Source organism: Gymnoscopelus braueri, assembly GCF_963280865.1.
Source record: "Gymnoscopelus braueri genome assembly, chromosome: 9".
In the NCBI taxonomy this organism is placed as follows: Eukaryota; Metazoa; Chordata; class Actinopteri; order Myctophiformes; family Myctophidae; genus Gymnoscopelus; species Gymnoscopelus braueri.
Window position 1 is genome coordinate 18,592,884 of NC_137610.1, and position 21,815 is coordinate 18,614,698.

The 21,815-nt window shown below is 40.3% G+C and overlaps 1 protein-coding gene across 1 annotated transcript; it reads right to left on the reverse strand.

Annotated features, from left to right (window-relative positions):
* Nucleotides 1-2,908: 2,908 nt before the first annotated feature.
* On the reverse strand, nucleotides 2,909-21,815 carry rfx4 (regulatory factor X, 4; the record flags this gene model as incomplete). Its single annotated transcript, XM_080437740.1, has 18 exons — nucleotides 21,687-21,815; nucleotides 18,866-18,952; nucleotides 18,525-18,585; nucleotides 16,646-16,769; nucleotides 14,526-14,587; nucleotides 13,872-14,085; nucleotides 13,333-13,410; nucleotides 12,737-12,900; nucleotides 12,249-12,349; nucleotides 12,061-12,119; nucleotides 11,810-11,954; nucleotides 10,990-11,084; nucleotides 10,360-10,477; nucleotides 8,179-8,298; nucleotides 6,569-6,748; nucleotides 5,949-6,114; nucleotides 5,116-5,254; nucleotides 2,909-3,193 (listed from the first exon to the last, which is right to left on the reverse strand). Exons 1-18 carry the CDS (start codon nucleotides 21,727-21,729, stop codon nucleotides 2,909-2,911), a joined length of 2,241 nt encoding a protein of 746 aa, XP_080293866.1. The 5' UTR covers nucleotides 21,730-21,815.

Here is a 21,815-nt window from a genome sequence, read left to right on the forward strand (position 1 = left end):
CTGGAGAGATAGGGAGACCCTTGTTGTTACTGAACAGACACTCTAGTCTATAGCAATGATTACTATCATACTGTATAGGGCTTTAACCTGTTAGCTGAAAAACCTATACTTTAAACCAAAAATATCACTTACAGCACCTATGATAATCTAATTAAGTCAATATATCAGAGACCAGTACTTTTCCTTTCACAGGCCTACTTTAAGCTACATTTAGCCTAATACTTCTACTTTTACTTAAAGGAGGAGTTCACCCAAAAAATGACATATTTTCTATCAATTGCACACCCCATGAAGCCTTGAATCCATGGATTTATTTTTGTTTCTGTGGCATTCCTAAGCCAATAATTTGATGACCGGGTGTGTATCCAGTAGGAGACACAAATAATCTACTTTGTGTCTCCTACCGGATACATTAGCCGGTAGGAGACGGGAATCAAATTATTGGCTTAGGAATGCCACAGAAACAAAAATAAATCCATGGATTCAAGGCTTCATGGGGTGTGCAATTGATAGAAAATAAGTCATTTTTTGGGTGAACTACTCCTTTAAGTAGGATTTTTCATGCAGGGCCTTTTCCTGTAATGCAGTCTTTTCATTTATATTTTACCTTGATATAGACTTAAGTATATAGGTAAAAAATATTGCATTAGCCTACATATATTTAATAAACAATTCTACGGCAAAACTGTGAGAGTCTACTCTGTGCAACTTAATGGAATTGCCACTTACTGTGAATGGAAGACTAACTTTCAGCTTCAGGATTTACAAAATGTACATCACTAGAAAGGAACATGCAATATTCTCACACACACACACACACACACACACACACACACACACACACACACACACACACACACACACACACACACACACACACACACACACACACACACACACACACACACACACACACACACAATAATACAGTATAGCTACAGTGGTTATCCGTTTAGGTATGTGATTCTTTTTACGGCTCATCCTACAATGCAACACACCCAGGGACCGTATGTACCTTTCACCCTGGAAGATCACTAAAGATTGAGTCATCAAACCAGAGGACAGCCATCTTTATTATGATCATAAACCAATGGGATGAACACATCTTCTTCAGAGCCTCAAAGGGGTTTGGACTCATGGGCAAGCCTGGTTATAAAATTATATAAATTATGTAATTAATTATCTGAACTTACATTATTTGCCTTTACCCACTTAGTTATATAGTCATTACTGGTTATTTATCAAAGATATTGTGTAAATATTCAGTGAAAGCACCAATAATTAATTAATATCGAGATATGTGGTCAAACAGTGATATTTGGTTTGGTCCATCCCCCTAATACGGATAACGCACAGGTTATATGCTCCAATAAAACCCTTGGCAGGAGTCAGAGGTCAAAGGTTATGGGAAAGATGCATGAACCCAGCAGGGCTTCTTTCTATAGAAATATTGTTATTTCCGCACCATGTTCCCTCACACACGCGCACGCACGCACACACACACACACACGCACACACACACACACTTTTCACAGGCATTTGCAGTGAAAGAGAATTTTGGTATTTTAGAATATTCTCCAAATAAATGGAGAAGAAAAAAAGAAAATAAATAAATGATTGTTTCAGCCACATAACTGTCACAGCAGTCAATGTGTTTTGTAGATTAAATGTAATATGATAAATATTCATATAAACGCATTAATCAGTAAGATGTACTAGTACCAAACACACTTGCAATACACTCAAGTAGATAAAGTCAGATGAAGTATATTCACTGGAGAGAAAAAAAACAGTGATCTACATCTACAGTATGTTTTGACGCACAGACACAAGAGAGAACAAATGACAATATGCAATTTTTCATTTAGATTTTAAAATTATTTATGTGGCAACAAATAATTCCACATACATAAACTGTCATCTTAAACTGTAACAGTTTAACCACAACAGACATTTTCCAGTGCTTTTATTTACAGAAAAAGTGACTAGTCCATGTATGTTACTGTACACTTTGATACTCTTCCCTTTTTATATATACCCATAGGGTATATATATTAGGTCCTCAGTAGCTTTGAATGCATTATAAAATACACAAACCTAAGTTAATGTTTTCTTTACTAACCGTACAAAACAGAAAGCAAAATATCGATTGTAACATAGAAGATAAAGGATACACCATGTTACAAAGTTACAGGGAATACATACAGTACTATGTCACAACACTCAATAAAAACCATGAGAAGATGACAAGCCAATTTGACTAGTTATAAGGTTACATATACCTACCCTCTGATGTCAAGGTCTTGTTGAAACTCTTCTGCTACACCATATGTGAGAGACACACAAAGCTCATAACAATGAGTCGTGCAACATTGACCGAGAGAGAATAGCAGTACTGACGTCAGTAAGGGCTTACAACGCAAACAGTTGCACATATTACTGACATTGTGGGTGGGAGCAGAGTCTGCTCATTTAAGAGACTGACAAGGGGGCAGTTACAGAAAAAGGAGTACATTCCTAAAAAAAGAAACAAAGGCACAGCTTGGCAGGAGAATTGCACTCTTCCAATGATTCTGCTGCCACTTTTGAAAACCTATATGATTTGAAGTATGTTTTTTCTTCCAACACTGAAAACAGACTTTGTTGAAGAACTTCAAATCCCTAAGTACAGTACACCACAAACATTTGCATGATTGATGTGATGTGCCAATTACAGTAGTCAGAGCCTCCACACCGTGATTCCAATGACCTTGCATTGGTTCTCTTCACCATATCCTTTTTCTGTTGCACTTGATTGTGTGCCACTGGGAACTTAGGGAAGGTTTGCATCCACTGTTTTGGCAGGCTTGTAGCGTGTGCTGTGCACGGTTGTCCACTGTGTCCAGAGAAGTTCTCCAGAAGTCGTTGGCTATTTAGCCCACCCTGTGGTGGCAGTGGCTTCTCCGTTGATATATGCAAATCCAGGGAAATGTTGTGAGTGCTCATACTCTGAGTTCCTTCGTGGTCCTAGCATGTACTCCCCGTACATGTCTCCAGAGGAGGTGTATCGGGACGAGTGCATAGGGGGGCTGGTGTAACAGCTGTTAACTGGTGAGACATCCGGCCACCGGGTGGCGACAGGCGTGGAATGCAACCGAGGAGTGTTGCCCATAAAGCAAGGATCCACCCGAGACATCTGGCTGCTTAGCGGGTACTGGTGAAGAGACAAAATGGATAGGTGAAGCAGAAGAATATATTCTGGGTAATGTGAACCACACAGCCACTAGGTAATTGGGAGCTCAACCTGGATATCAAAAGGCTATCATGAGCAAAATGTGCCAACAGCATATATCATGAATGTTCTTGTTATACATTAAACTACAAGTACTTTTGGGATAACTGCCATTGCATGTTTCCTCTTTTTTGAAACAGAACTTAAAATTTTCAAACACTCCAGTCCTGTGGGAAGTCAGATAAACAAAGTTCTACTACAAATAAGAGTATAACTGCAACGTCCCTGGTTTGATTCCAGCTGGAGAATTTCTCCAACAATTTCCTTTCTCTCTACACTGTAGCCTACTTCTAAAACTAAAAGCAAAAACCCCCCACCTAAAACTAGTCTTAAAAAAAAAAAAAAAACTTTAATTAAACTGCACTTTAATCAAAGTTCCACACACAAGTTCAACCACAGAAAAGTCACACATTTATTTCGGGTAATCAGCTAACAGCTGGACTGGCATAAGTGGTTTTCCAGTATTATTTTTGTTGCCCGTGGAAACTGACTACAAACAGTCCTGGCTAAATGTGCTTCTCTTACAAAATATTTTGGACAGTTGGCGAGCCAAACAAAGTGCGCCGTTCGTTTTCAGCTCCATCCTCAACTTCGTGAGAGACACAAAAACAAAGCACAGGCATTGTGCCTGATTTAAGCTCTGACCAGGGTGAAATAGTGGAAGTAAAGACCCTTTCCCTTATCTCACTAAATATAAACACACAACAGCCGGTTGTATTATGAGCGACCGTGGCATGGAAAAAGACTGTCACCATGGGTCAGGGCTCAGCGACCTCTTGTTCACGCGCAGAAAAGGGACCATTGAATAACAATATTTTAATAAACGCCCCCTTGCCCCAGCCCATTGCCACTGGCTCAAACAGATGAAGTGACTATTGAGTTCTGGGAAGGGGAGTTACAGAGCAATGCCTCCCCTGGGCCTGGGCCAAGCCACCTTTCACTGTCTGCTTCCGCTATGTGCACAGTAAAATCCTCCGTGTTCCATTCAGCTCCGAGGAGCGTACAAATGGAACCAAATGGACCCGTATGGGTCCATTTGGTTCCATTTGTACACTCCTCGGAGCTGAAAGAACACGGAGGATTTTGCTGTGTGGAAAGGGGCGATTCGGGGGCTTTAGAAACCTTGAGACGGCTGAGGCCCAGCTGATCTCTGCCCAATATAAAGGCGAGAGAGACTAGAGTACCCTTGACAGGAAATTACCATCAGAAGGGTCAACTCACACCACCCGCTACATGACTAAGTCTACGAGTTCAGGCATCAGCATCACACGGCCGCGTTGTCCCTGATAGCCTACTAACGCTGTCCATTTTCTCATCATCTTTGACTCTTCATCTTTTCATTATTCAGTGACGATGGTGCAGATGTTTAAACTGGAAACCTGATTGACCCATGAACTGGCTGTCGTTTTCCAGCCCGCCCACACACTGCAAAATTGGGACCATTTTACACCCTTACAAATGAACACGTTTTTACTGTGCAAAAAGGAGCACAAGTTGAATTTGTTGAGATTTAGTAGTAGTAGAGATCTTTTGCAATGGGTAGTGAACATAATGGTTGCAATATTAAAAAAGAACACGTCTGAACATTAAGGATAACTACACAGTAAAAGCGTTAATTTATCCATTTGTAACTCTGAGAGTGTACCAAGCCATTTCAAAAATAGGGAAAATAAACCTACAGGCTCAAAAAATATATATATATATTTTTAAAAAAATCTGCCTATAGTGACATTCCCAAAATAGGGATGCCAGGTTGAAAGTTAATGTAATGACAGTATATTCCGGCAAAATGACTGCTCACACTCATATTGTTTGTAAACAGCGCTGGGGCTGGTGGGACTGACCTGTGCAGATGAGCGGTGATAGGCAGAGTAGTGGAGGGGGGAAGGGAGGTTTGAGTCATGGGTCAGACTGGGATACTGGCTCTGGATAGAATGGGAATGCTGGTTGGCATAGCTGCCATAGTTGTAGCTACCAGTGTATCTAAAATTCAAATCAACAGGTAGAAAGATTAGATTTACATTTAAACAAATACTTAAAACACTTCACTTATTTTCAACCGTATCTTCATATAATTGGTCCGCACTAATGCTCTGTATGACATGGTACCATTTCTGTCTACATACTCTGTGTCCCGGAGGTGGGCTGTGGAAAGTTTGGAAATTTGCCTACCAGTGACACATTGGTGTAGCCTGGTAAACCCTCCCTCCGGAAATCTCATTCTATTTGATTCCAGGAATCAAATAGAAATGAGATTTCCGGAGGGAGGGTTTACCAGGCTAACATTGGTGTTCTAAGCTAATGGAAACTACAGCCAAGTTAGCCTGCTGAAATAAGAGCCATTGTTATTGCATCAACAACAACAACTGTCCACAGTCTACCTCTGAGACATGTGTAAATAGAAAGGAGTGTGTAGACAGAAATGATGAGCATTTATGAGGACCGATATAGAGAGATAATGTTGAAAAAAGGTGAAATGTTCATATAACATAATATAATATAATATAATATAATATAATATAATATAATATAATATAATATAATATAATATAATATAATATAATATAATATAATACATATCACAAATAACTGAAAGTGAACTTAAAAGTCACGATAAACAAAATAACATTTGGTCTGAAAATTAAGCAAACGTTTTTCTTCCATTATGTAATCTCACCCGTGCTCTTCCCTGTGGGCATAGACTGGCAATCGAGGGGCAGAAGACGGAGGGGGCACGGGGGCACCGCTGCGCATGCAGGCCAGCTGCTGTCCGCCTTCTGGAGGGGAGCCGCCTGACGTTGTCACTGTGTATGTGAGGGACCATGTATATGATTGAACAGCCCCTGGTACACACATATACACACAGAGACAAACGCTGTTGTCAAAGGGGCAACATATAGGTGCTCTAACTGTTATCAAATTATAGTGGATTACAAAATTCTTTGTGCATTTATTTTCTTTCTCAGAATATAGCTGCTCTGCAAGCTCACAACTCGCCATGGTACGACATGTTGTGAGCTTGCAGATCGTCTATTTTCAAAATTATTTAGAAAATGTGGTTAAGAGGTTAAGGGCCTTCCACACCAAGTACTATAATATTGTTCACCACTATCGTCGCTATTGTGATGTGGACTCTGCCGTCCACATGAGTTAGATACATTTTTAAAACATCTTTATATTTATAGTGCTTTGGTCTGGAAGGCCCTTTACACAGTAAAATCATCCATGTTCAGAAAGTGTACAGTTGCTTGCATGTGCTATAAACTGTGTGGCCTGGCGGACTTGTTTGTGTCTCACCTGTGGTGGTGGTGGTGGTGGCAGTGGTGGCGGCTCCGGTGTACTCAGGGGACTGGGCCGCTATGGGGGAGATGACAGCGGGGACACCCACTGAGTGGACAGACCTAGCAGGAGAGTAGGGACCCGGGGACGAGGAGGTGGGCGTGGTTTCTGTCAGCGTAATCTCCTCTTCTGGCTCTGCTAAAAGTGAGAAACCAAGAACGTTTACATACCGTGAGTTGATTCAAATAAGAGCTGAGTCGACCGGGGGCACTCAGGTGATGCAGTGGTAAAGTAGCTGCGGGTTTGAATCCACCGCAGTGCATCAGGCTTTGTCTATACTAACACAATCGGTTCGGTGGAGGGAAGCCGGGCGGGGAGGGTGGTATTTGTCACTGCACATACTCCTACAGGCTGGCGAGTCTACGTCCTCCCAGTGGCTCACTGGTAGGTGAGCCAGTAGGATACAATAGCAGTGCCAACATACAGAAATGTGTGTGTGTGGAGGAAGTAATTGGCATAAAGACTAACATTGGGGAGAAAAAGGGGTAAAAAAAAAAAAGAGTGGAGTCGACCATTGTTTCTGTTGAAATGTGCCATCAATGCTGTGTCCACATCAATGCCTTTTGTTTCAGTTATTAATGCTTTTATGGCTCGTCAAGGTATTCCTTCTACTCTTTTAGGTGTGAAGGTATCTACATATATTAATAGGTGTGAAGAAATTCACAGATATTGATTTGAGTGTGAACATCAATCCGCACTAAACTAGGCGAGGTGTGTTATGTACTACACAGTAGTACACATACTTAAATTAAAGCGGGTGTAAGGGATGTTAGTGGCAGTTTTTTGTTAAAGAGTTTTGTTAAAGAGCTCTATATTTCAGTAATCCTTGCTTGATTAGACAAAATTGGTATCCCGACCTGAAAAGTTTTTTTCTATTTACTGAAATGCTGGAGAGACAAGGAGACACCTGTTACACCTGTAACAAACACTCTAAAGTTTAGAGTGTTTGTTCAGTTTGGTCGGGATACCAATTTTGTCCAATCAGGAGAGAGAACGCCACAAAGACTATTTATCACTTTCAATTTGATAGTTTTCGAAGTTTATCTGATCATATTTTTCCATTTCATCACTTCCAATTTCACTCGTTTATCCTGTATGAGTTCTCTCTTGATTGGATAAAATTGGTATCCCGACCTGAAAACATATTTTCTGTTTACTAAAGACCTGGAAAGGCAGGGAGACCCTTATTACTGTACAAACAGTAATGTTCAGTGCATGAAAATGTATTTAACACTTATTTTAACCAAGAAAATATCACTTCCACCCCTTTAACGTTACGGATTTTACAGTGTATATTGTAGAGATAGTTAGTTGGTACAGTACAGTACAGTACAGTGTTAATGTTGGCAGGTTATCAAAGGTCTTGTAAAGTATTGTTTCTCAAAGTGGGGTCCGGGAACCCCCCCCCCCCCAGGGGTCCTTGAGAGGGTCCCCAGCTAACTTATTGGTAGTTAGGAACCAAATGGACCCGTAACTTCGTACACTCTCAGAGTTATGGGGGTCCGTGGCCTAATGCATAACAAACTGGGTGTCCGTGAAATTAAAAACCACAGTTGTAAAGGTCTCACCTGTGCTTCCTTCTGCCTTCATGGCCCTCATGAGCTCGTTGGATCTCTCCTGACAGTGCAGCGACTCCAGCAGGTAAAGTACATAGTCGTCAAACATCAGATGGATCAGGTGGAAGGATCCTAACATGCAAACATACACGCGTGTCCTCAATTATTATGTGGTTGATGTATGGAGGACGTCTGATGTAAGAAGAACACTGTCGTCAGACAGGCATTGTATTTGGAAGTGTAGCTCTGCTCCCATGATGCTCCAGAATAATAAAAGATATACAGTTATTACATGATAATGGCATGAAAATAGACACATGAGCCCCTCATAGGGCAGAAACGAAAGAAGAACATGATACAATACATATGAACCTGCACTGCCACTGGCTGACATAGTGAAGATTTGAATGCGTGAATGTTGCTCTGCTTAAATAGATAGCGTAGACTGAACTATTAGAATTATGGCCGTATGTGATTGGACAGTGTATGAGCATGGGGCCAGCTTGACTTCCTTGTCTGCCTTAACTATCGCAATGCTCCATTTGAGGCTTGACCAAGTATCCGTACATAATCTTGTAACTATACTTAATCATTCTTAAGGTGTGGAATCATGCAGGTTACACCTTTGGAAATGTATATTCTCTCTGCATGTGCTTAGTAAACTTAAGAACATGCTGTGTGACGCTACCATACCATGATTGTTCTCCAGGCTTATGCTAGGACTTTTAAGTCACAACAATTACCACCACACACTCGAATGCAAAGTTTATTCAATCATTAAAAGACAAGGCCAATGTTTTGGCAGCTAGCTGCCTTATTCCTGTTGGTAACTGGAACAGTTACCCCTGAGAACAATAGGCACCATTTAAAAGAAATACATATATATATTTATTCTATATAGGGCCATATACATATGTTATTTTAATTACATTTAAGGCCCAATATTTCTACAAATTGGTACAAAATCTGTCATTTTGGGCTTAAGCAAGAAGTTGAAGGGTAAATTTAGGCCTGATAATGATGTACTGTGCATGTTCAAATCATGTATACTTTACATTATTTCCCATAAATTTTCTAAGCATACATTTATTTATTCTTTATTTTTGTTTACATTTTGGAAACATCTGCCAATTCAACGTTGAGGTGCCCACTGGACCTGTATCGTTCTTGTTTAGTTGTTCTTGTTGGGGTATTTCCCACGAACATTTGTACATACTTGGAACTCATCCTCTGCATTTACTCACGCTAACTATTAGGAGTGAGTCAGGATTAATAATCAAATGTATCTGATTTGTCAAAATAAGCTGTTTATGTTATCTGGGGATATGTTAAATTGGTAGTGACATCCACAGTGTGGCTTTTCAGTGTGCAAAATAACCCCTTGTCTATGATTCGGGTTCAAACATTTACAGGCTGGCCTTAAGGACATAAATGGCCTGATCAAGTTTGAAGCATCTCCTAAACACCATCTGCTTGATGAAATCATATCCTCCAGATGACTGTGGATGGCTGCAGTAGCTCAAAAAGAGGAAGGCAGGGTTGTTTCCAGAGTTAGTGCCAAAAATATGACAGCTGACCCCTGGGGTTGCATGGAGGATGCGACCGTGGCATAGAAGGAAGCCCCAAACAATCGTGACATTGTGCTGGCCATTACTGCCACCGCGTGCATAATAAACACTGATGGCCATTCAGAGAGCGAAGCGCAATACTGCGCGGTCATAAAATGGAAAGACGGGCAAACGCGTCGGGGACAAGGGGAGGGTGGCCTTTGTTAATTAGCTGTTGTTGCACACAGACCTGCTTTATCAAAACACTGGAACCAGCTGTGTCTTTGATATTCACAGACAGGGCCAAAGGAGAGAGGCAGGGGGAAGGGAAGCCATTTTTTCCTTTCTCTCTTTTTACAGCCTCTAACTCCTTCAAACCAAGCTAGTAAAGTAAAGACCCGGGGCCAGCGGCAAGGGAGCCATTTTACCCATCATGCCTCCTTATTTTAGGTCTGAGACCCAGAAGACACTGTAGTTTTCTAAACCCACACAGGGCTGTTAAGCTCCCTGTATACACTTGACACATCGGCAAAGTCACATTATATTCATCGTCTTAGGATTGTCAAATGTGTGTCTTCCTTTTGTTGGAAGGGAATAGAACTGCATGGATCACATGACAGTCAGACGAAGGCTGTTGGCCACTCACCAAAGCTGGGTGCACTGTGGAGGGTCATATCCCGGATGACTCTGGTACCAAAACATGACCACATCAGCAGGAACTGTTGGGCCACCTTCTTCAGGCACCCGGGCCTCTTCCCTGCCACCTAAAGAGAGCATTTCCATGTGAAAAGGGGGGAAGGGTAGGGATGCCGGGGTAGAATTAACCCCCAGGTCCGTATTGGGGCTTAACCCTCAGGAACGAAAAACATGTCAACAAGTCAACTATTTAATTTGCCCCTGGGGACACGCCTTCCTATTGAACTATTGTCTGGTGAGTCCAAGACGTTGCCAGGGCAACCAAATTTTACAAGCCCATATCTGGCACATAATGGCCGCAAATGGGAGCCTTGAAGACATCATTAACTAAGAGGATTGCAGCGTAAGTGGCTCTGTGTAAAAAAAAAAAGGACAAAAAAGGTCGGTGGGATGTATTCAGTGCATTGCGCTGTACAGACATAAGTTACATTCAGAGTTACTTTGCAAAAATGTTAGTGAAACTTTCACAGGTTTCTCTTGAAATACAATAACTAAATAAGATATAATCAAGGATGATTGGGAGAGATCAGCCCAATCCCAAATTTGTGTGGGGAAAAAAATAAAATATTTTATTCCTGACCTTGACTACGCAGTGGTCCACCATAGCGTCTAGCCACTCGATGTAGGCTTCAATGGGAGACTGCTCCTCCAGCAGACGGTCAAACTCCTGATACACTGTGACAGGATGGAGAAGGTGAGCTTCACAACAAACATGTTGGATTTTTTACCACATCTCTTGAAAAGACACGACTACACGCGGCGAGATGAAACCAAAAGCACTAATTGCTAACGATATGAAAACGGCGAGGTCTGAAATGGACACTATTCATGGAACCCGCCCCTCTATTTCTGTGACCTATATGACCCCATGTGGGACATTTCTGAGGGGTGACACCAGAATGAAATGGGGATGCTCGGCAGGGTGTTTTCAGTGAAGAGTCAACTTGTTTAACCTTTAGTCTCCATCATTAAGGGGTTGACTTTCGTGGTCGTGGGAATGACTTCTACCATGGTGTGTTATTTAAGTGCTATGGGTTATGTAATTGCTATTTGCTTATGTATACACGCATATTGGCATCTAAAAATAATTATATATATATAAAATTAGATTGCACTTTATTTCACAGGGGTAAATTCAGCCATTACAGCAGCCAAGACACATAGAGGTATATAAAGGTGGATGTGTGTGTACACCCAGGAGTGAGTGGGAAAAGGATACACACAGAATGTACACGTACACGTACACACACACACACACACACACACACACACACACACACACACACACACACACACACACACACACACACACACACACACACACACACACACACACACACACACACACACACACACACACACACACACACACACACACACACACCTCTTCGTCTACTTACGGTGGATAATAAGGCGTCTGTGTTCATCTTTTGAGTCTTCCATAGTGTATAGAGTCTGCTTAGTGATGCTGTTCAAGTCCACGTTCCTCCAGTCCTCTAGCATTTGGAATGTGATGTCAGCGTTGTGGATCACAGTGCGTGACGCCTGAGGGGTCAACAGAGACAATATTACCTACCCTAATACACCCATGTCCCTTATCAGTGATGTCGGTTCATGTGGATTTTTATTACATTCACAGAATGATAGGCACCTGACATAGATGGTTTAACGATGTTTGCCGCTTTAGAATCTGTGAAAATCTCCTGGATACTGGGAACAGAAGGAAAAACAAAACAGGCTTTACTCTACAATACAGGCTTTCATCTACTCAAAGATTTCCTCTTCAATCTGAATAATCGAAAGAAAGAAATAATTATATTTTATAATGCAGCCACTTACATTCAAACTTGATATTCCTTAAGTTTTCAGGTAGGTCATGAAGTGCAACCTTTAACCACTCGTCAAGCTGTTTGGCAAATTTCCGGATAACCTGAGTTAAACTGGATGGGGGGGGGGGGGAATAATACACTTGAGCCAAAAATTATAATATAAACAGTTAAGTTAATTAAAGTTCTTATTTACTCTGCTGATCCTTCTTTTTTTATTGTCAGTTGTGTTGCAGTATTATATAGCATCACATAAATGAACAATAGTTACATTGCATTAGTTATATAATATTTTGAACAAAACACAAACACAAACTGTAACATTTAACAGCAACAAAGCAAGACAAAAAAGAGAGACATCTGCTGATCCTTCTAATCAGTTCCCAGTCATTTCGAGTCATGTAATAAAAAACACGCAATATTTGACAATTTGAAAGATTATGGTCACACCAGTGTCTGGAACGATCACATGCAAGATAAATGTGCGACATGCATGCTCACCTATCAGGCAGTGCTTGCAGGACGGTGGGCATGAGCACTCCAGAAATAGCCTTGTAGAGGATGGAGTCACAGACCCCTACGATGTTAACCACGGTGGCGTAGCCTAGCACAGGGAGCATGTGTGGCGGCATGCCCTGCCAGAAGTGCAGCAGGAAACTTTGGACCTATAGACACAACACGCACGTCAGAATATTCAGTGGACCCTTTTCACAGCAGCCTTTTTGACAGGTAAACGCAGATGATTACAATGACATTAAATGTGTGTTTCTTATCAGTATTTCTGTGTGTGTGTGTGTGTGTGTGTGTGTGTGTGTGTGTGTGTGTGTGTGTGTGTGTGTGTGTGTGTGTGTGTGTGTGTGTGTGTGTGTGCGCACACGCTCACACACACACACACACACACACACAGTGATGTAGGCGCAAAATGTTTGTTCTCATATAATGACATTTACAATTGTTACTTTAAATACAGTACATACAGTGGGAACTTTCAAAAAATCACTTGGGATTATACTGTATGTTGAGAAAATGGATAATGTAGAAGTTGGTAAAGAAAATAAAGACAATAACAGTCCAGCAGAGACAAACAGAAAACTTGCCTCATCGAAGTTGGCACGAATGACTGTATCTAGTATCCTTTGACAGTGTGTTCTATACATCATGATGAAGGTTGACACCTGTGGGAGAGAACAGAGAATTAATCTAAATACAGCACAAACGCAACAGCTTTGTCTCTTCTGGGGCTCTCAAAGGCAGGATACAAAAACAAGAGAATAAATCTTGAGCAAGGCATGCACACCAATAAATACCTGTTACAGGTCCAGACTGGAAGCCATGTTATATAAAACAAGCTTTAGACATCACCAACACACAAACCATTTGAAATCATGGCCCCCCTTTTAAAGCCGGACAGCTAGTGCCTGTCCTTTGTCCATTGCTGGATCTTATTATCTCCCCAAAAGATTAAGAGTTAGTGAGGAGCCAGCATATAAATCCTCAAGGTCCTTCTCTAAACCCGAGCCCAGGGAAGGGCCTGGGACAGATAATAGGCTGGAGCCAGAGGGGGCACAGGCAGCGATGCTAACATGGCAGGGGAGAGGGAGGGCGATGTGGTCGGACTTTTAAAAGTCCTGTTTACCTTGTCTTCGGGTAGGCTGGCGGGCAAATTTAGGTCTTTGACATTTGGAAACTCTGGCAGGAGCGTCCCCAGTTTGGAGCGTGGTGAATACGCTACTGTCTGCTTGGTGACCTCTTTCTTCCCCGTCTCGTTCACCCACGCCGCACCCTTTCTGGAGTACATCACATCATAATACTGAGAGCTCTCCTTCACCGCAATGCCGTAGTAGTGGTACCTGGGGAACACGGGCCATCTATAGTCAACACGCACAAGACCGTTTACACGCCCCTACACAGAAAAAAGTAAGTGCCGTTTTAACTCTGAGAGTATACAAAATGTATACTCTGCAGTCTGTGGTCACATTCATACACTCTCAAAGTTACAGATGGATAAATTAACACAGGGTTTTAAATGCAATTCGACAGAACTACATTATAAAGATGAGCATACAGTTTGCTCAGAACATTTTATGTGAGGTGGAATACGTAAATAGTGCGTTAGTGCTTGTTTGGGGGAGTTAAGCCTTCACTCCTGTCCAGAAGCTGATTCAAGCAGAACATAGAGACCACCTGACTGATTATAACATACTATTTCCTTTTATTAATAATAAATTATGGTCTGATTCATTTGAATAACTAGCCATTTTCTTAGCCAGAGAACAAGTGGATAACTTACTTTGACTGGCCCCTAGTTCCCAGTCTTCGGGTCGTCAGTTGTGGAAACTGCTGTCTGATGATCTGTGTAATTTGGGAGAGGAAAAGGTGTTGGTGTGTTTTATCTTAATGGGTAACTACTGAGTTGAATATGGATTCATCAATTGACATTCAATTTTAAGGAGTGAAAAAGAGGCCAAATCCCATTTTATCCACCTGACTATTTAATTCACTCAATGAGGAGGGAAATGAAACAGCATGTAAGACATTTCAAATGGTTTATTTTACTTATGGTTTCGGAATCAATCAATACAGAATCAATACAATCTAATATGTTAGTTAATAAAGTATAGACTACTCTGCGTAATAACTTGCAGTGTGAAATTCCCATAACTATATCCCCTGAGAGGTCTTTGAGAGCCATCCGTTTATGACAAGTTCAGGGGCATTACTTTTTTCTTTCTTTTTTTCGTATATCAAACATCTCTCCAAGCCTCCGTCCCCCCAAACCCTCCCTCCATCTCTTTCTTCCACTCCCCCCTTCTTCCTTTCCTCTCTTTTTGTCTGAGAGATCGGCTCCTTGGTCCAACTCCCGGTGCAGAAACTTTAGCAAACAGTGTAGCTCTCCATTGTGTGGGATGAAAAAAGGGGCCACGCTGTGAAGTTTCTGTCAGACCCTGCTTGATAAATGAGCAGACAGGGAGGCAGCCCAGGCCCTCGCTCGTTTTTTTGTCCTGAATCAATGAAGCCTTCCTAAAGGACACCCCACACTGCTCCAGCCACTGATCTAACATTCCGCAACATCTCACCCTTCCAAATTTCCTTTAATTACACATTAATCCAGGCCCCTTCTCTTTTTCAATATCTTCCGACAGGAGCTCTGGAGGGGAGGGGTGCGTGGGGGCTGAGCTGAGGGTTGGGAGTTGGGGCTAGGGTCCAGGGCATAGGGGCGGTTGGGGGTAGGTAGGTTGAGGGACTTCTCCAGGGTTGTGGGAACTGAGGCATGGTGTTCAGTGGGTTTCAGGAGAAGCAGCCACAGAGCTTCACTCCTTGCTTTATCTCCTCAAGCGGATATCAACAGTTGACATTTACTTTTATGGCATGAGAAAAGCGGCTTTTTAGACATTTTGGCTACAGGGTTCGGTGTCATTATTACCCTGATATCATTCCCTCAGCCCGTGGTTACGATCTATTTCCGCTGATGGCCTGTGGTCATTTTGCTCGGATTCATGGTTTTCTCAGGCGTTCAGTGTACAGATGTGTAGATCGAAGAACACAATTTGCAGATTTAAAAAAATGCCTTGATTGCTTCCGTGGTCTAGTCTATTTTGCCTCATCGCATGTTGAATCACTAATGCAGCGTAGAAAAGAAATGTCATCTGAAGGCCATTCGTCTACACTAAACATAATGTTGAGTAGGCCTACAGTATGTTTCTATTTTTCTTTTGAGTTGATCTTGAGAAGCGTGTTGGAGTCGATGAAAACAATGGCTACGAAGTATCTTAATACAACATACAGTATAGTATTCTAAAATGGTATCAGATATTGAATCGGTTAGTGGTTCTCAAAGTGGGGTTCGGGGACCCCCAGGGATCCTTGAGGGTGTTCTAGTGGGTCCCCAGCAAAATGAGGAACAGTTTAACCTTATACCAACTTATAACCTGAAACATTTTGATAAATCAATCAATCAATCAATCAAACAACTGTAGAACATAATTTAAAAAAGTTCTCTTATGTGGGTTCCTGGCTTCTTTTCAGATGGGAATACATATCGTCTTTGTCGGGTGGAAAACTGTTCAAAACTGTTACTTTTCAGGATTCAAATTCAAAAGTAGCAGATCTACAAGCTCAAAACACATCGCTTCGTGTCACGTTTCGAGCTTGTGAATATGCTACTTTTGATACTTTTGTGTGACACTGTAGTATGATCAAGGGCATTAATTTATTCATTCAAACGATTTTCATTTGGGGGTCCTTGACATGAAAATGTTTCAGAATCACTGTGTATAGGCGAGGCTTCAACTTGCTCTTTTAGACACCGTGTCATGTCTTGTCACACATTTCATACAATCACCCCATGGATCATTTTTATTTGTCACACAATGTTTAACAATCTGCTCTGAAATGAAGTTGGAATCGTACCTTTCCAAAGCTGGCAGCGTTCACAGGCAGTGATTCTTGCTTCTCACTGAAGTCGAGGTAGTGCATGTAGAGGGCACTTCGGGGGATACACACACCCTCAGCAATCTCATAGTTGTCCTCGAGCCTGTAGGTACCGAAGAAATGTTATCAGAAACCAAAAACATGCTCCTGTAATGATAGTGGGGTCCCAGGATTATTATTAAGGGGTTCCCAGACCTTTTCAACTCGCGACCCCCAAAAAATTATTTGGTGTCTTTCCGGGACGCAAACATACAAAAACACATTATGAATTAAACCAGTTAAGCCGTATTGCAAAGAATTGCCGATCTACAAGCCCACAATGCATCGTATCTTGTGAATTGGCTGTTTTTGAAAATTTAAAGACAGTTTTGAATTTTTATTTATCTATATTTATTTATTTTTGAAAAATACCAAAATATATATAAAAAAAAGAATTTGATTATTTTTTTGCAGGAAAGGTAAAAACAAAACAAAACCAGGAAATGTATTTGCATTACACAAAAACGGGTCCACAACCCAAGATGGGTCGCGACCCTGTGTTTGGGTAACACTGACTTAATTCAAAGCCATTGTAAGTCAGGGTTCATTATGACACTCCTGTTAATAACATGGAAACGTAACAGATACATTTATTTTACGAAATGTTGTGGGAAAGCGACAGTCCACATGCATGTATGAGGGATACAATTTAGTTCAATGAGCATAGTTATGACAACACTGTGTTGTAACACGAGTTTCACGTTCTAACTGTGAGATATGCTGTGATAAATAAAAATGGCATTTGATCAAGTGTGTCTTCATCATTTAAGACAAACCAAAGAATAATCAAATGTCAGTACCAGAAGTGTACAGATCAAAGTGGATTCAAGTATATTTGACATCTGTGCAGTACAGAACTGTTTACAGCAAACTGAACCCAAGAAAACACCACTTTTACCAGATTTGACTACTATTACTGATTATAATTACAATTATTTTGTGTATACAGCTAGATTATTGGAGATAAGAACTTGAATAAGGTAAAAGGATACATATTTTAAAAAAACATGTTTTTCTGCTACTTGAATATTTCCGCCAATATAACCCCAAAATATTCTTATTGAAAAACCCCCGGACATTTTTGTATATAACAGTAATGCGGGGTAAATTCTTACACTAACAGCAATTATATTGAATTATTAACATTATAATTATTTTAATATTCTTTAATTGTTTAATAAGACTTCAATCCATTTGGAATGACAAACTGGGTTGAAATCAAACCAGCATGAAAACCAACTGGAATGTCTTCGTCAAAAAGACGTTACTGCTGTGTCTGACCAAAACTGTAACATAACTGACTGTTCAGCATTCTGGAGTGTCACAAACAACTATCCACATAGATAGTATCCGACAGGATAGAAAGGGTCTTAAAGTCACAAAGGCAGGTTTTACGCATCAAGCTACCAACATGCAAAGGCTATACTGTAAAATCCTGAGTGTGTACTCAACTATGAGTGTACAAATAACAAAATGGACCCTTCCAGATACATTTGGTCATATTTGTACACTCCTAGAGTTAAACAAACTTTGAGAATTTTACTGTGTATAGTTGCCAATTTCTATAAGAAATCAGAACTTGTATTTATTTTTATTTTATTGATCGCAAAGTAATTGACATGAAAAGGCCTTCTTCTTTTTTTCAGACTTTGACCATTAGTAAGCTTGCGAGTTAAAACATTAAAAAAAAGATTAGGTCTAGATGACAGCATTGCTGGTGTTTTGCATTGTTTTTCATCACATATATCAGTTGATTATTATTTATACAGAAGACTGAACGGTAAAATATACATTACAAATAAAATTCAAAAGGACTCACCACTGCAGAGTAGCCGGTGTCGAATGCGATTTAGAAGCTCTGTTATTTTCTTTTTCTTCATCTATAACCCACAAAACATTTTGGTTTCAAACCAAGGCAAAGTAAGGGACCACAGATATGTATTTTGGCATTCATTAATTTGTTTATATTATAAGGACATGTTATCACTGTAAGCACTATAATGCCTGCACATCATGGTTTAATGACATTTACAGCCTTTCACGCCTTAAGGTGCCAATAGTATAAATTACTGAACAGTAAGGAATGTTTTTCAAAGCCACAATTTACAACATTCCTATTGAAAAACCACGATGATGCTGAGGAATACTAATCTGGCTTACTTTCATCAATGGACATATTCCCCAGGGAGGTGTGACTGGAATAACGTTTACTCTCACTCTCATTAAGGCATCTTTCAATCCAGCTCTCTATAAAAGAAACGATAGGCCACAAGTCAAAGAGTGCAAAAGCTACTTCGAAATTAATTATGAAACACGCCACCATTTAATACAATTCAAAACATAAATTACACCATGTTGCATTTTAATTTAAATTCCAATTAATATGGACAAATATATTTGGTTACAATAGTGAGAATCATGAATTCTGTATTAGGTATACAACATGTTATAGCTGTATTGTATACGTTTTTGTAGTGACTTTGTATTGACAATGCAACAGGTGTCACTTTTGAAACAGGGTAATTTGTTCAGTTGGTGCTTTTTTCCCATAAACTGTGCAAATCATTCAGAGCACGGGATATTTTAAACGTCATTAATTTGACTGGGCAAGTTGACAACTATCAATGATGTGGGCACTAGTAGAGCTATGGTTCTTGTTTTGATGTTTTCACCAAAACGGCAGGAATCCTGCATTGTTCCAGGGGGGTGGGAGTTGGGGGGGGCTACAAGCACACACACATTCACCCAATGGAGCTTGTGCACATCGCTGGACCAGCCTCATGGAATAGAGGCCATTGTCCCGTTTAAATTTCTACTTAAAAATTGCTCAACTGGTGTCCTTTCTGAGAAAGAAAATTGGTAGGTCACCACTGCATTCATTTGGAAATTAATAATAAAAGATAAACCCTTATGGAAAAGTGTTTTGTTAAAGTTCTCAATTGAATGTATTTCCTATATTAAAGTTTGTGACTTCATATGCAATTGCATATCAAAATAAGTAGAAATTTAGTATGTAGAATAGATTAATCTTTATGCAGTAGGTTGGGCTTAAGCTAACAGATACATTCTTTATAATATATTCCTCTTCGGGCTCAAAGTTGCATGTCGCCTTTTTCTGACACCATCTTATCTCATATAAACCCTTTCCCCCCCCCATAATAACTGGCATGCAATCTAAAGATTAGCCTTGAAATGTAGTGGGGCGGAAAGTATTTCTTAAAACCTCAACATGAAAATGTAGTATCTCAGAGATCTTTAAGTACATTTATATCTTACTCAATTTATCACTTTTCTTACTGATATTAGTCTATCCTGTTAATTATTTTTATCACTGTTTGGAGATACTCTGTCTATTTGCCTATTTGCTTCACTGCATATGAGTATGTAAAAGAAAAAAAACGAATAAACAAAACGTTAAAAAAAAAAAAAAAGAGATCTTTAAGTACAGTGCATAAGTAAAAGCATTTAATTACTTCACCAGAAACACTGATGTAATGTTCCCCCTAAGTCGTGCAAATCTGTATTTTCCGCATAGGAATTGACAAGAATCCCTAAAGCAGCCATTGGCAGGACAGCCTGTTGGCAAGGCAACCTGTTACATCCAGTCAAAAGGGGGTTTAGCATGAAGAGGGGGGAGGGGGGAGGGGGGGTCACAGATATTCAAAAGTTTTAGGGACTTGGAACTTTGCACTAGATGAAGATTCTACACCTAGATCTGTGGCACGTGTGCATAGAATAGGTCAGAATGCCATTAGTATCCCATGGCTCCATAGTAACAGGCTGTTTAGTCATAGTCTGTTTTAGGAAATGAAAATGTCTTATTTACTATATTATAATACATTATTACATAATGTTATCTAACTGTTTTAACCTATTTTAAATAGCCATTTTTAATTTTTAGGAAATGAAATAAGCCAATTATAATTAAAAACAAAATACTTTACAGCCTACTACTAAAATGACATGTCCCTCACTTTTTGTCTACAAAAAAAGCTTTTTGACATCTGTAATCTTCATATATTTGCAAACTTTGTGTTAAGTCTATTGGTCCACTCTAGTGCTTATGCGCAAAAAAAAAGAAGTTAAACCACTCGGTTATTATATAGTTAGTCGACTAAAGAAAAGCTATCCACAATAGCTCAAATGCTGGGTGGAATCATTTGCCACAGTCACAGATAAGCTGGGGATGTAAATAATTGGATTAAATATGATCAACAGGTGAAAGTGGATGTTAGCTCATTTATTAATGCACTTGCAAACTGGACTACAAAGTAGATTATGATACTCAGTATCCTTAAGTTTAATATTGAATTGCAGTTCAATCGTAATTCTAAAACTTTTCCCTATTTATATCATTTCCTAAAAGATAAAAGCAAAGCATTCAGTAGGTTCAACTACCTTGAGGTCAAACATTTAACCTAAAAATTCTCACGAAGCACATATAAAATGCCAATATATTTTAATTTAACTTTTTAATGGTTGTTGAAAAGTTCAGCTTACCTGACAAAGTGGTTTACAGGGAGCAGGTGCATAAAACGTAAAGGCACGCAATTACTATTTTTCCCCCACTGACAATAGTGGAATTTAAAGAGATTATTTGTGGAAATTGAATGCTTGAAGAAAGCCAACGGCAATCAGGCCAAGCAAATGCTAGAGCCCTTAGGACTATTTTACTACATTCCATGATGCTTTTTTTCAGGACATGAATTTGTGGTATTACACCTCCATAACACTCTCCTCCATGTCAGTTGTTAGAATTAAAAAAAAAGTCCTGAATGAATAACCTAAACTCAGACCGAACGAGTGGAATAAAGGCCAAAGCATCAGACACTCAGACGCGCTCTCTGAGTGGCTACAGAGAAAGTTTGAGACGTCCAGGGCTCCAGCAGTGGAAGTATCTACAGTGATCCAGAACAGTGGCCGATTTGCTCAACACATCCAGGCAAGGCAAAGCGATGGGACGAAGAACATCAGGACTAACCTGTAGAATCCATATCAGGCTCCTCCAGTACCCCACAATGCATCCTCTTCCCATCAACGACACCGGCTCCCTCCGAGAAAATGGCTTAGTGCACGTTTCCCCCCTCCTCGGTGGGTCTCCCCGTGTCCG